Raw genomic sequence first — 12,612 nt, 5'->3', positions numbered from 1 at the left:
GTGTCTTTGTAATCTTTTATGAGATTTGTTGGTATCTACAAATAAAAGCCCGTGGCGTGTTCATTCCTGTCAGCTGATGACGTGTTACGACGGTCTGTGTGTTCGGTCCTGGACATTCACGAAGATCTCAGAGGATAGCGGGACAGGTGATCGGTGCTCTACTGGACGAAGCCTTCCTGGTGTTGGATGTTCCCTTTTTTATTTACTTGGCTTTTCATTGTCTTGGTGAAATTACTTTTAAGGCCCATGGAAGTTTGATAAAGGGTGATCAAATGGATTTAATGAGAAAATGTGGCTGTGTGCTGGTTTTATTCAGCGTCTCCGTGTGCGCGTCAAAGCTTCTGGGCGGTGAGTTACACATTTAGGAAAGAAAATGCTGCATTCGACTATTTTAAAAGATTAAACTATAGATATGATATTTAGAAGAAACGCTTCCCGAATAAGTCAGATCTGAGATATTATGTCAGTCTATACTGTGCCTCGTTTTGTCTTTTGACAACCTTAGAGGTTCTTATCAATAATATTTATAATATAAAAAGATTTCTATATTCAAATATGTTGAAATTTTAAAAGGTTTTGCAATAACTTTTTTTAACTGTTTTTTTTTTCACTCACTTAAATCATTCTTTAGACTCGATAGATGCATTCGTTTCCTGTTTAATTAATTTGAATTAGATGCTTAAATATAGGAAGTGACTTCTTTAGAGCATGCTTTAAGAGTGGCTGTTTTCTCTCTTCACCGCTTGTAAACCCGATGTGTTGTCCATCCTCCCTGTGGTGCAGACGTTTACGAGAGAGGTATGTTCTGCCGCAGACACTAATGGCTTTCTCTAAATGAAATGACAGCTCCATCTCATCTCTCCATTCCGTGACTATTTAATCATAACATAATTACATTTCATTTTTATTTTGACATATATACACTCTGAGGAAAAAGGTTTAATTGGGAACACCCTGGGCACTTTTTCAATTGACTGAACATCAAGTAGTGGTCTGTTATTCACAACGTTATTAATGTTCTTTGTGAAAGGAAAACACTTTTTTATATATTGGGTGTCCCTGGATTTGCAGATTGTCTGAAAAACCCTTGCTTTAGAAAAATAATTAAATATATACATGCGAATATGTGCACCCTAAAGGGCTTTGTGCATGCAGAAAATGAGATTTTCCATTTTGCCAAAGGAAAAAGGAACACGTTTGTTTTGTTTTTAATTTTCCAAATAAAAACGTGTTTATTTAAAGCATTCTAAATAGAAGATTACTCGGAAGACTTCCGATTCTGACTTTAGATAAAAAATTAGAAACGTTATTGTCTTCTTGCATCATTGACAAACTATTTTCCTGTTTGACACTGTAAAGCTGCTCTGACACAACCAGTATTGTATAAAGCGCTATACAAATAAAGGTGACTCGACTTGACTTCAATACATTTACATTCCATTGTCTTAATGTGTCTCTCAAGGCCAGCAGATATGCAAGCGTGGCACTGAGAAGCCCTGCTATAAAATTGCCTATTTTCAAGATGCTCGGCGTAAACTCAACTTTGAAGATGCGAGTCGAGCCTGCAGGAGTGATGGTGGAGATCTTCTCGGTATTGAGTCTAAGACTGAGCAGATACTGATAGAGAACTTCATCCATGAACTGAAAGCATCAGATGGAGACTTTTGGATCGGGCTCCGTAGGGATCAAGGCTATGAGGAGATAAATGGAGACTGTCCTTCTCAATACTACTGGCTGGATGGAAGCCGAGCAACCTTCAGGTGTGATGAGAGCCACATTAGACACATTTCCTTTGTAGGTGCTTTTGCTTATTGTTTTGTGTTTGTGTGCGACAGGAACTGGCACTGGGATGAGCCTTCCTGTGGGTTTGAGGTGTGTGTGGTGATGTACCATCAGCCCTCTGCTCCTCCGGGTCAGGGTGGGCCTTACATGTTCCAGTGGAATGATGACAATTGTGAAACCAAAAACAACTTTATCTGCAAGTACACCAAAGGTTGGGAAGGCATGATTTATTCAGTTGATTTCTGAGTCAATTCACATTATAAATGATAAACAGTAGCTCATTGATTTGAACAAACCCCAACACTAAGCATTAAACTTCAGCATACTGGAACTCGTCCTGCAGTGTTTATACAGACATGAATGACACATTCAAATAGCGCAGCTTGGTTAAGAGAGACCTGCTATAATTTTTTGAAACAATTAGGCTCATGATTTCCATCTGGTGTACAATGAAAAAGACAAAAAAATTAAAACCCATTCGCTTACATTCCAGAAGAGACCACATATCTGGTGAGCAGAATCTCATATAGTGGGGGAAATATTTATTTGATCCCCTGCTGATTTTGTAAGTTTGCCCACTTACAAGGAAATGAAGGGTCTGTAATTTTTATGGTAGGCTTATTTTAACGGATAGAGACAGAATACCAACCAAAAAATCCAGAAAAAAACACATTATATAAAGGTTAGAAATTGATTTGCATGTCAGTGAGTGAAATAAGTATTTGATCCCCAAGCAAAACATGACTTAGTACTTGGTGCAGAAACCCTTGTTGGCAAGCACAGATGTAAGACATTTTTTGTAGTCAGTCACCAGGTTTTCACACATCTCAGGAGGGATTTTGATCCATTCCTCTTTACAGATCCTCTCTAAATCCTTAAGGTTTCTTGGCTGTCGTTTGTCATCTCGGAAGTTTCAGCTCCCTCCACAGATTTTCTATAGGATTGTGGTCTGGAGACTGGCTAGGCCACTCCATGACCTTAATGTGCTTCTTCTTGAGCCACTCCTTTGTTGCCTTGTATGCCTTGCCGGTATGTTTCAGGTCATTTCAGTGAGTGAAATAAGTATTTGATCCCCAAGCAAAACATGACTTAGTACAGAAAACCTTGTTGGCAAGCACAGAGGTAAGACGTTTCTTGTAGTTGGTCACCAGGTTTGCACACATCTCAGGAGGGATTTTGATCCATTCCTCTTTACAGATCCTCTCTAAATCCTTAAGGTTTCTTGGCTGTCGTTTGTCATCTCGGAAGTTTCAGCTCCCTCCACAGATTTTCTATAGGATTGTGGTCTGGAGACTGGCTAGGCCACTCCATGACCTTAATGTGCTTCTTCTTGAGCCACTCCTTTGTTGCCTTGTATGCCTTGCCGGTATGTTTCAGGTCATTGTCATGTGGAAAGAGGTTCTCGTCCAAGATTTCACAGTACATGGCCCCGTCCATTTGCCCCTCAATGCGGTGACGTCGTCCTGTACCCTTAGCAGAAAAACAGCCCCAAGCATAATGTTTCCACCTCCGTGCTTGACTGTAGGGATGGTGTTCTTGGGGTCATAGTCAACATTTCTCTCCCTCCAAACAAGGCGAGTCGAGTTAATGCCAAATAGCTACATTTTGGTCTCATCTGACCACAGCACTTTCTGCCAAGCCTTCTCTGAATCATTTAGATGTTCTTTGGCACACTTTAAACGGGCCTGTACTAGTGCCTTCTTGAGCAGGGGGACCTCGCGGGCGCTGCAGGATTTCAGTGCATTGCGGCGTAGTGTGTTACCAATGGTTTGTTTGGTGACTGTGGTTCCAACTGCTTTAAGGTCATTAACAAGCTCCTCTCGTGTAGTTCGGGGCTGATTCCTCACCTTTCTCATTATCATCCTTACACCCTGAGGCGAAGCTCCAGACCGAGGCCGATTGATGGTTGTTTTGTATTTCTTCCATTTCTGAATAATCGCACCAACAGTTGTGTCCTTCTCACCAAGTTTCTTGCTGATGGTCTTGTAGCCCATTCCAGCCTTGTGCAGATCTACAATCTTGTCTCTGACATCCTTTGACAGCTCTTTGGTCTTGCCCATGCTGGAGGGAGAGGTTGGAATGGAAGATACAGACGTGTGTGGACAGATGTCCTATACACCTAACGAGCTGACATTAGGAGTAACTTCTTAAAGTGGCAGGACTAATCTGTGTTTCACATGGGCACATCTGTGGGAGCCAGAATTCTTGCTGCTTGGTTGGGGATCAAATAATTATTTCACTCACTGAAATGCAAATCAATTTCTAACCTTTATAAAATGTGTTTTTTCTGGATTTTTTTGGTTGATATCCTGTCTCTATCCGTTAAAATAAACCTACCATAAAAAATACAGACCCTTCATTTCTTTGTAAGTGGGCAAACTTATAAAATCAGCAGGGGATCAAATAAATATTTCCCCCACTGTAGTAGAGACTTGAGGAGTGCTCATTTACCATTCACATTTTCTTCAGAAAATCTGGACATTTGTTTAAAAGTTAATATTTGTAGTATTATTTTCAGTGCTATTATAGCAATATTTGATTCAAGAACTGCATAGTATATGATAACATGGTCTTCATGTGATGTTTCAGATAAACCTCCAGCACCCATCCCTGCAGAAAATAGAACATTTGAAGGTAAGCTAGGGATATTGTGCTTGACAAAATTAATTAATTTGTATGTTAATATAGTACCTCTGCATAATTATTGCAAATTATTTTAAAACAAATTATTTATTTTATTTTATTTTTATTTTATTTTTTGTAAAATAAGGATACCGATTGCAGTGGTTCACTGCAGTGCAGTTGTTCAACCAGTAGGGGGTCCTAGTAAAGGCCTGTGCACACCAAGGACAATAACTACAACTATAAAGTTTTAATAATCGTTCTAATTCTATGAGAATAGGGATGTCACCCTTATGTTGATTCAAACGTGTATGAGTTTCTTTCTTCTGTTGAGCACGAACAAAGATATTCTGAAGAATGTTGGTAACCAAACAGTTGACGGTAGACATTGACTTCCATAGTATGGAAAAAATATTATAGAAGTCAATGGCTGCCTACCGTCAACTGTTTAGTTATACAAGTTCGGAACAACTTGAGGGTGAGTAAATAATGATAGATTTTTTTTCTACATACTATCCCTTCTTAAAATCATTTAAATTTAGTGTAATTAACATAATCTTAATTACAACGGGAAAAAAACAGGAACATATCAGCGTAGATGGAAGGACTTTTAAATATTGTCTTGAACAGCCCTTGTAGCCCTTGGAGTCAAGAAGGTTGAGGACCACTGGCCTAATGTTGGATGGATATCCATTTTGTGAGAATATGAGAAAGTCTGCATTTATTGGTTTATTTGTATGTGTTTGTTTGTTTCATACTTTTTTCTGTTTGTTGTGCTGCTATATTGATGTCTTACACCAGATAATACCATAAAACCTATTTCACATATATTACAGATGCTCTTCCAACACCCAAAATACCCAGAAACCCCTCTGTCACAGAGAAGGATGATGGCATGAGGGTGCTCGTATCTGAACCTCCAGGTGAATCTTGTTCTCACAGGGTTGAAGACTGCCATGACATGAATACCTGTTAACTCAAAACAATGGGGTCTAAAAGCCTGTGATTTTTTTTTAATTATTATTATTTAAACCTGAAATACCAGGAGTAAACATAGTTTTATGATTTTGAAAAAAATTACAATTATTTGGTGCAAATTGAAGACAAACATTTCAGCTTCTGCACTATTTCTAGGTCACTAAAATAATTAAATTTGTTTCATTGGTCATGTGACTTTGTACAGACGATCAGATGTTCCTACTCCTATTGAGGCACAAGCTGCTCTTTGGATCATCTCAAATCATGCTGCAAGTTTGATTCATTCAAATGATTATGCTGATAATTTGCAATAAGATCTGAACTAGAATTAGGCATATCTTCAGTTGTGGTCTCAGACATTTGGACTCCGCTGTACATAAAAAAATGGGTGTGGAACAATTTTCAATTAGAAATTGGTAGTCAATTTCACAATTAATTACAAAGAAACAATTAAACATGAAATATTTAAGTAGAAATAGTATATAAAATGTAATCCAATAATTGTAAAAAATGTACTCCAATAATCTTATTGGGGTTTTGATAAGAGCCTTTTTTCCAGAATGCTGTCTTTTTTTTGTTTTGTTTTTTTAATATAAGATCTTTGGAAAAAAAACAAATATGCACTGTTGTTCAAAACGTTGGGGTCAGTAAGATTTCCAGTAATTACACATTAAACTGATCAGATGTTTTTCGAACATTTATAGTATTACAAAAGGTTTATATTCAAAATAAGCAGCAAACAGTACAACTGTTTGATAATAATAATAAAAAATAATGAGATACTGACAATAATAAAAAATGTTTCTTGAGCAGCAAATCGGCATATTAGCATGATTTCTGAAGGATCATGTGACACTGAAGACTGGAGTAATGGCTGCTGAAAATTCAACTTTGTCATCACAGGATTAAACTGCATTTTAAAATATATTAAAATAGAAACAATCATTTTATATTGTAAAAATTCCACAATATTACTGCAGCCTGGGTAAACATTAGATACTGCTTTCAAAAATATTTTAAAAATCTTACCAAGCCCAAAATTTGAACTTTATTGATCACACTTGTCACGCTACAGTGAGATAAATGCACGAAGAAGATGAAGATGAATGCTAATAGTCTTTAATAAATCCACACAAGGGTAAATCCAGGACAGAACAGGCAGGAGACACACGTAGGGATGTAGTAGACCGGACCCCAAACAGAGAACAGAACACAACTAATATAGTGGAGCAAATGAGGATAATAAACCAGACACACCTGAACTAAATGACACAATCAAACATGAGGGAAAACTGGGTCACAGAACACATGAGGAATAAAAACACAACAAAAGTCCAAAGGGGTGTGACAACACTAACCAAATTCCTGTTGCATGTTTTTTTTAGACAATGTTCTTAATATCGCTTACATTGTGCTGCCAACCATACCACTTCTGCTGCTGTTGATTGTGGCGACGGGAGTTTTCTGCTTTAAGCTGTTCACAAAGAGGTGCGTTGTTTGACTGCTCACTTCACTGATCAAAACATTTTAAATATGATCAACTTGAGAGCATATAACATAATTTATGCATGCAGGAAGAAACAACAGACTGAGACCCCTCCAAAGGAACCAGGATATTGGGCCCCTGGAGAAAGATGCAACAGCCCGAGCCCTGACGTCTATAACGTCATCCAAAGGCAGCATGAATCAGACCTGGCCGGCACGCGGCCTGACATCAAGAACACTTCCTTCCTGGGTTCTTCTCCAGACACTCCACCTGGAGATTACGACAACCTGGCAGGCAGAGACACTGAAAGTGGTTTTGTGACACTGGCCAGCACTGAGAGCGGCTTTGTGACCAATGATTTGTATGACACCCTGCAGGGCCGTGGAAGCGGGAGATATTACAGAGACCAGGGATGGATGGATGAATTATATGGCTACTGATATGAAAGATGAACATTAGCATTTAACTGCGTATTCTCCTCTAAAATGATAATAGCTGTTGATGTCTTACCCGAGTATTTCAAAAGAAGGCCTGGATATGTGTGGACTCCAGCATTTTGAAATCTCCAAAATGTACTGAATAAATGAGAGACTGTGTTATTTTAGTATTGTTGATATAACATTATAGTTTTTGTTAATATTTTGAATTCGATTTTTATTCATATTTTCTATTTCATTTAATTTGAGCTAAAAGTTTAGCAATTTTGTGGTAATTTTTACTAGTTTCTATTTTATTTTATTTTTTAAATATGTCGATATCATTTTTAAGTTTTAGTTTATAGTTTTACCTGAATTAGTTTGAGTTATTTTAGTACTTAAATGAAAATGAGAAATGTTGCCTTGGCTGAAATAAAATATGTTAACATAGATATAAATTTGAATTTAAGTTTAAAGTTTTTTTTTTTCCAGTTAATGATTATTTTAAGTAAGTATTTTTATGGTTTTAATTTTAGTTTCAGTTAACGATAATAATCCTGATGAGAGAAACTAATTCCCAGATTTCTGCAGATCTACCATCGATGTACTCTCAATCAGACTTTCATTGCAACAACATCTGAGGTTTACAGGTCACACATGATTATCAGATGTAGTTTGCCCTTTTTTTCTCTTTTTTATTTATATTATGATTCTAATTTCCATGGGCTCATATGACACAGAATAATACTAGCCAGTTTTTAATGCATCTTTAAAGCCAAATTCTGAAGGATAAACACTCAAAGGTGGTACAATGTTACAAACAAGCTGCTCAACGAATCAGAATGAGATGCTCGGATACCAGACAGCTTGTTTGCTCTCACTGGTTGGTTTGCATGACCCTGTTATGCTGCTTTTTCTGGACACGCTGTATGGGCTCAGTAATTACACTGACAATCTCTCGCAGACTGTCTTTTCCTGTGAAATAATGAATGATCAAACAGTTTCTTATATGCAAATATTGGAATGTGAATGCAGTGATGTTAATGAAGCCTTAATAAACAAAAACAAATGAATGAAATTGAAACTAAATATATTCACTTACATATTTAACACCATCTATAGTTATGTGCATGTGTGCTGAAAACAAAACATAACGGCAGTAAGCGTTTTTGACAGCAGGGGTCGCTCTCTGACTACATGCTTAGAGCACTAGGAGCGCATATATACAGATGTTTAAATAAATGTACAAATATAAAATAAAACACTACTACTAAGTCACAAAACTATAAAATAACAAAAACAATTATGTTTATTATTATTGTTGTTGTTGTTGTTGTTATATGTCTGCTTTTTATGGTGCCTTTGTCCACGTTGCGGTACACAAAAAAATAAATAAATAAATTCCAATATATAAATAATATAAATTCCAATGTAATGATGTCAGCTGCATTTGAGAGCTTTCGCTATGCCTTGTGATTTTATTTATTTTTTTATTTTCACGCATTGAGCAAAATCAGTCCTCTATGAAAAATGCATGCAGCACAAATGCATATAAAATCCGTACTTATATTTACTTGTGATGTGGTGTCGATGCCACTCTTTATGTCGGATGGAATGCATGTCACAATGGAATGCATTACAGTTTTTGAAGGTCAAATGTTAGCTACGGAGTTGAATGTGTTTGTAGAGATTGCAATAGCCGCTGATTGACGCACGCAGTGGATAAGGTTGTCTTGGAGACATGCTGCTGGTCGCGGACACTGAAGCCTCTCTGTGAGATCCGCCCCTTTATAAAATCCCTTCAGCACTGACGTCAATGCATGTCGAGCGCCAGAACATCATTCCATCCTCATGCCGAGCTCTCGTTTCAGTTATGTAGAGCCCTTATCTGGAAACGAAGAAATGTGCAGGAGCCCTTGGCACCCATATGGCCCGTCTGCATTTTAGCTTTGGCATTAGGAACATAATTGTACGCGCCACTTGAATTGCTATGTAAGAGCAGGTGAAGGTGGCCAAATCATCCACACACCTCTTTATCCAGTAGTTCACTAGAAAAACTATGGTCATGGCCGCCCAGGAGCAAAAGCCATCGCAGCGGGCTCCGGTTCGGGTGGGATTTTATGATATTGAGCGCACGCTGGGAAAAGGCAATTTTGCAGTTGTGAAGCTGGCGAGACATCGCATCACGAAATCTGAGGTGAGTAACACACAGGTGGGATTTTATGATATTGAGCGCACGCTGGGAAAAGGCAATTTTGCAGTTGTGAAGCTGGCGAGACATCGCATCACCAAAAATGAGGTGAGTAACACACACACACACACACACACACACACACACACACACACGCTCAATCTCACACACTAGTGTTTTCAGTGTACATGCGCTCGTACAATCGGGAAAAAAAAATCACTTTTATCATTTAAGGAGAGTATCTATAGAAAATGTGTTAAATGCCTAAATATTTGGAAGTTGTATTTGTATCTGTGACAAATGGGATCTGCGAGATGAAAAATAGAAACATTTTTGAAAATGCGGTTTAAATCAGATGTGCTAAGTTCTCATATATGTAATGCAATATTTGTGTTCACGGTGATTTCATGCATTTTTGAAAAGCATTTGTGCAATTTTGCACAAAACAAAAATGTAATGATTTCTTCAATGTTAAGAGGTGTAACCATCATCTAAAACAAATATATATATAACAATAAAAATATATATATATACTCAATGTGCAAGTAAATTTAGTTGATGTATAGTATGTAATATATACATATATAATGATTTATTATTATTATTATTATTATTATTATTAATAGTGTGTTTTCTTAGGGTTACTCCATTTGACCCTGGACAAAATGTGGTTTGCAATAAAAAAAAAGTCAAAATATGTGAATTAAAGAAAAAAAAGGCTCTAAAGGGGTCCTCTGATTTTTGTCTCATGGCAGTATTGCTTCCTGCATACTGACTTTGAATTGCCGTACAGAAATGTTATTATTAAAAATATTATTAATATTTTAAAACTACATTTCTTCGCTACCAATCTACGTATGATAACATTTTTAATCATTTTAATGACTTTTAAATTAAACATTTAGGCATTTCATTTTTTATTTAATCTCTTCATTTTTAAAATGGGTATAGGTAGTATTTATCAAGTTTTAGCTTTTAGTTTTGGATCTGTTTTTAGTTGTTTTAATATTACAATTGATTGCTTCTGTTGTCCTCATTTGTAAGTCGCTTTGGATAAACGCGTCTGATAAATGACTAAATAAATAAATAAATTTCTTGACATATTTTAATTCAAAAATTAAAAAGAAGCATGCTCATCACAGAACATGTGATTTCAAGTTTTATATGAATTGCTTTTTTAATAAATTTTTGAATGGCTTAATAGATCCAAACAAAACAGACAACACTGACCTTTGATATCTAGGACAGAGTGGCAAATCATAAGTGGAAACATTTATTGCATGTTCAGATTGTTATTTACCTAGATGAAGTACTTAAATTGTGCATTGCGTACTGTGTGTTTTATTTAATAACAGTTAAATAACTAGTTGGATCTACCCTTTGTTTCACAGGCATCAGTATTACATTGTTGTTGTGCTTTGAAAAAGGTCAGTTTACTCTCTGAACTCGAGTTGTAGAGTGACTAAGAGCTGCAGTCAAGACCAGGTCAGATAAAATCAAACAAGTTATGCAGCTTCCCACCAGTTCTCACTTAGAAGCAAAAGTGGAACAGCTGTAGATCCAGTTGCAGTTGCATAATTTTAAAAGGTGCTGTAAAGTAAGACATGAGACAGCAGTCTGTGAGCAATGACTTTTAATTTTTTTTTTACTTTATTACAACTATAAAGTCTTGTATACAAAGTGGCATATGCCTAAGTGGTCTTTTGATTTTTAGAAAGCTAATAGGTCTACAATTAGTATTGTTTCTATATATTCTGGTAGCTGAAAATAATGAATGCATCCGTGGCTTCAAAAATGCAGATAACAAAAGCTCAGTATAATTAACATTAGCATTTGCTGAATTACAGGTGGCCATTAAGATCATAGACAAGACCCAGTTAGATGCATTGAACCTGGAGAAGATCTACAGGGAAGTGGAAATCATGAAGTTGCTGGACCATCCTCACATCATCAAGCTTTACCAGGTACTGCATGATCATGCATGTGTGGATTGCGTGTATTTACAATAAATTTGTGATAATTCATAAACTGACCATGCAAGCAATTTTTATTTGTCACCTGTATGAGCATGTATCCCATGAGACTACTGTTGAATCCAGTAGTTTCGTCTGGGTGATTTGCAGGTTTAGTCTTGTTATGTTATGTAAGATTTTTAGGTCACTCTGGGCCTGGATGCTGAAAGTATCAACAGCTGCCTGTGCTGTTACACAACACAAATACAGCATCAGCAGCAGTCCAATCATGACTTCTACCAGAGGCAGTGCTCATATTGTGATCTGTCTGTCTGGTATTATACATAGAGCTTTCAAAAAATGCTCACTGTTCCTTTGGCAGAGTCAACTGGGAAAGTCAGTAACCTGTAGGAATCTAGCACATGGTCATTAGTCCAACACCAGACCCTACAAGCAGGCAAACGAAGAAACATGCCCACAAAAAAATGACCATAGTAGCAGATAGAAACACAAAGGTGCACTGATATACATTATAGTCAATGTTCTAGACTCAGCTATGTTCCACATTTTGGAATACGTCATCAAAACTATGGAACAACACGGTGGTTAATAATAATAATATGATAATAATAATAATAATAATTATTATTATTATTATTATTATCCGCTGGTGTAGTTTTATAGTTTTTTTGATGGTATTATTTATTTTATAGATAATCATTTTTTTATTATCTTTATATGAAAAATATAAATATTTTATGAATATAAATATAAATATTTTTAAAATATTCACTTGTTTCATAGTTTTGTTGACATACTCTAAAATGAGGGGAAAAAATAAGTAGTTGTGTCTAAAGCATTATTATTATTATTATTATTTAAAATAAAATAATAATAACTAAACAACAACAATAATCTATATAGTAATAAATATTAGTGCAATTGTTTAATTTACAAATTTAAATACAGATTTATTATTTGTTATTTTATATATTGTAATTGTCAAGTTTCAAACTCAAAAGCATGTTTTATACGTATGACAGCCGTGTATACCATGGTACTGAATTATTGCTACATTCATGTATCACAATATTATAATACGGTATGCCAGTGTACTTCAGAGTATGATAGCACCACCATGGTACATGTCCAAAAGACAAGGTAATGCTATAGTACTTTTGTTAG

The 12,612-nt window shown here is 36.1% G+C and overlaps 2 protein-coding genes across 2 annotated transcripts in view; both read left to right on the top strand.

The window, feature by feature from the left end:
• Positions 1–76: 76 nt before the first annotated feature.
• On the top strand, positions 77–7,438 carry LOC107663759 (layilin-like). Its single transcript, XM_016454068.1, has 7 exons — positions 77–92; positions 1,463–1,760; positions 1,836–1,993; positions 4,372–4,416; positions 5,241–5,327; positions 6,768–6,870; positions 6,957–7,438. Exons 1-7 carry the CDS (start codon positions 77–79, stop codon positions 7,306–7,308), a joined length of 1,059 nt encoding a protein of 352 aa, XP_016309554.1. The 3' UTR covers positions 7,309–7,438.
• A 1,659-nt stretch (positions 7,439–9,097) lies between these two features.
• Positions 9,098–12,612, top strand: part of LOC107663770 (serine/threonine-protein kinase SIK2-like) — a 36,593-nt gene continuing 33,078 nt past the window's right edge. Inside the window, exons 1-2 of the mRNA XM_016454082.1 lie at positions 9,098–9,481; positions 11,323–11,439. Of these exons, the coding sequence (XP_016309568.1) occupies positions 9,344–9,481; positions 11,323–11,439 (255 nt within the window). The 5' untranslated portion in view covers positions 9,098–9,343. The remainder of the gene's footprint in view (positions 9,482–11,322; positions 11,440–12,612) is intronic.

This window comes from Sinocyclocheilus anshuiensis, unplaced genomic scaffold (assembly GCF_001515605.1).
Source record: "Sinocyclocheilus anshuiensis isolate Anshui unplaced genomic scaffold, SAMN03320099.WGS_v1.1 scaffold123, whole genome shotgun sequence".
In the NCBI taxonomy this organism is placed as follows: domain Eukaryota; kingdom Metazoa; phylum Chordata; class Actinopteri; order Cypriniformes; family Cyprinidae; genus Sinocyclocheilus; species Sinocyclocheilus anshuiensis.
The sequence above is the reverse complement of the archived record's forward strand: the minus strand, read 5'-3'. Positions and strand labels throughout refer to the sequence as shown.

Bases quoted from the DNA above. Each gene is read 5' to 3' on its own strand.
- LOC107663759 (XM_016454068.1), top strand. The intron at 4,417-5,240 runs GTAAGCTAGGGA...CATATATTACAG, and splicing joins AGAAAATAGAACATTTGAAG to ATGCTCTTCCAACACCCAAA. The intron at 5,328-6,767 runs GTGAATCTTGTT...TGTTTTTTTTAG, and splicing joins GCTCGTATCTGAACCTCCAG to ACAATGTTCTTAATATCGCT.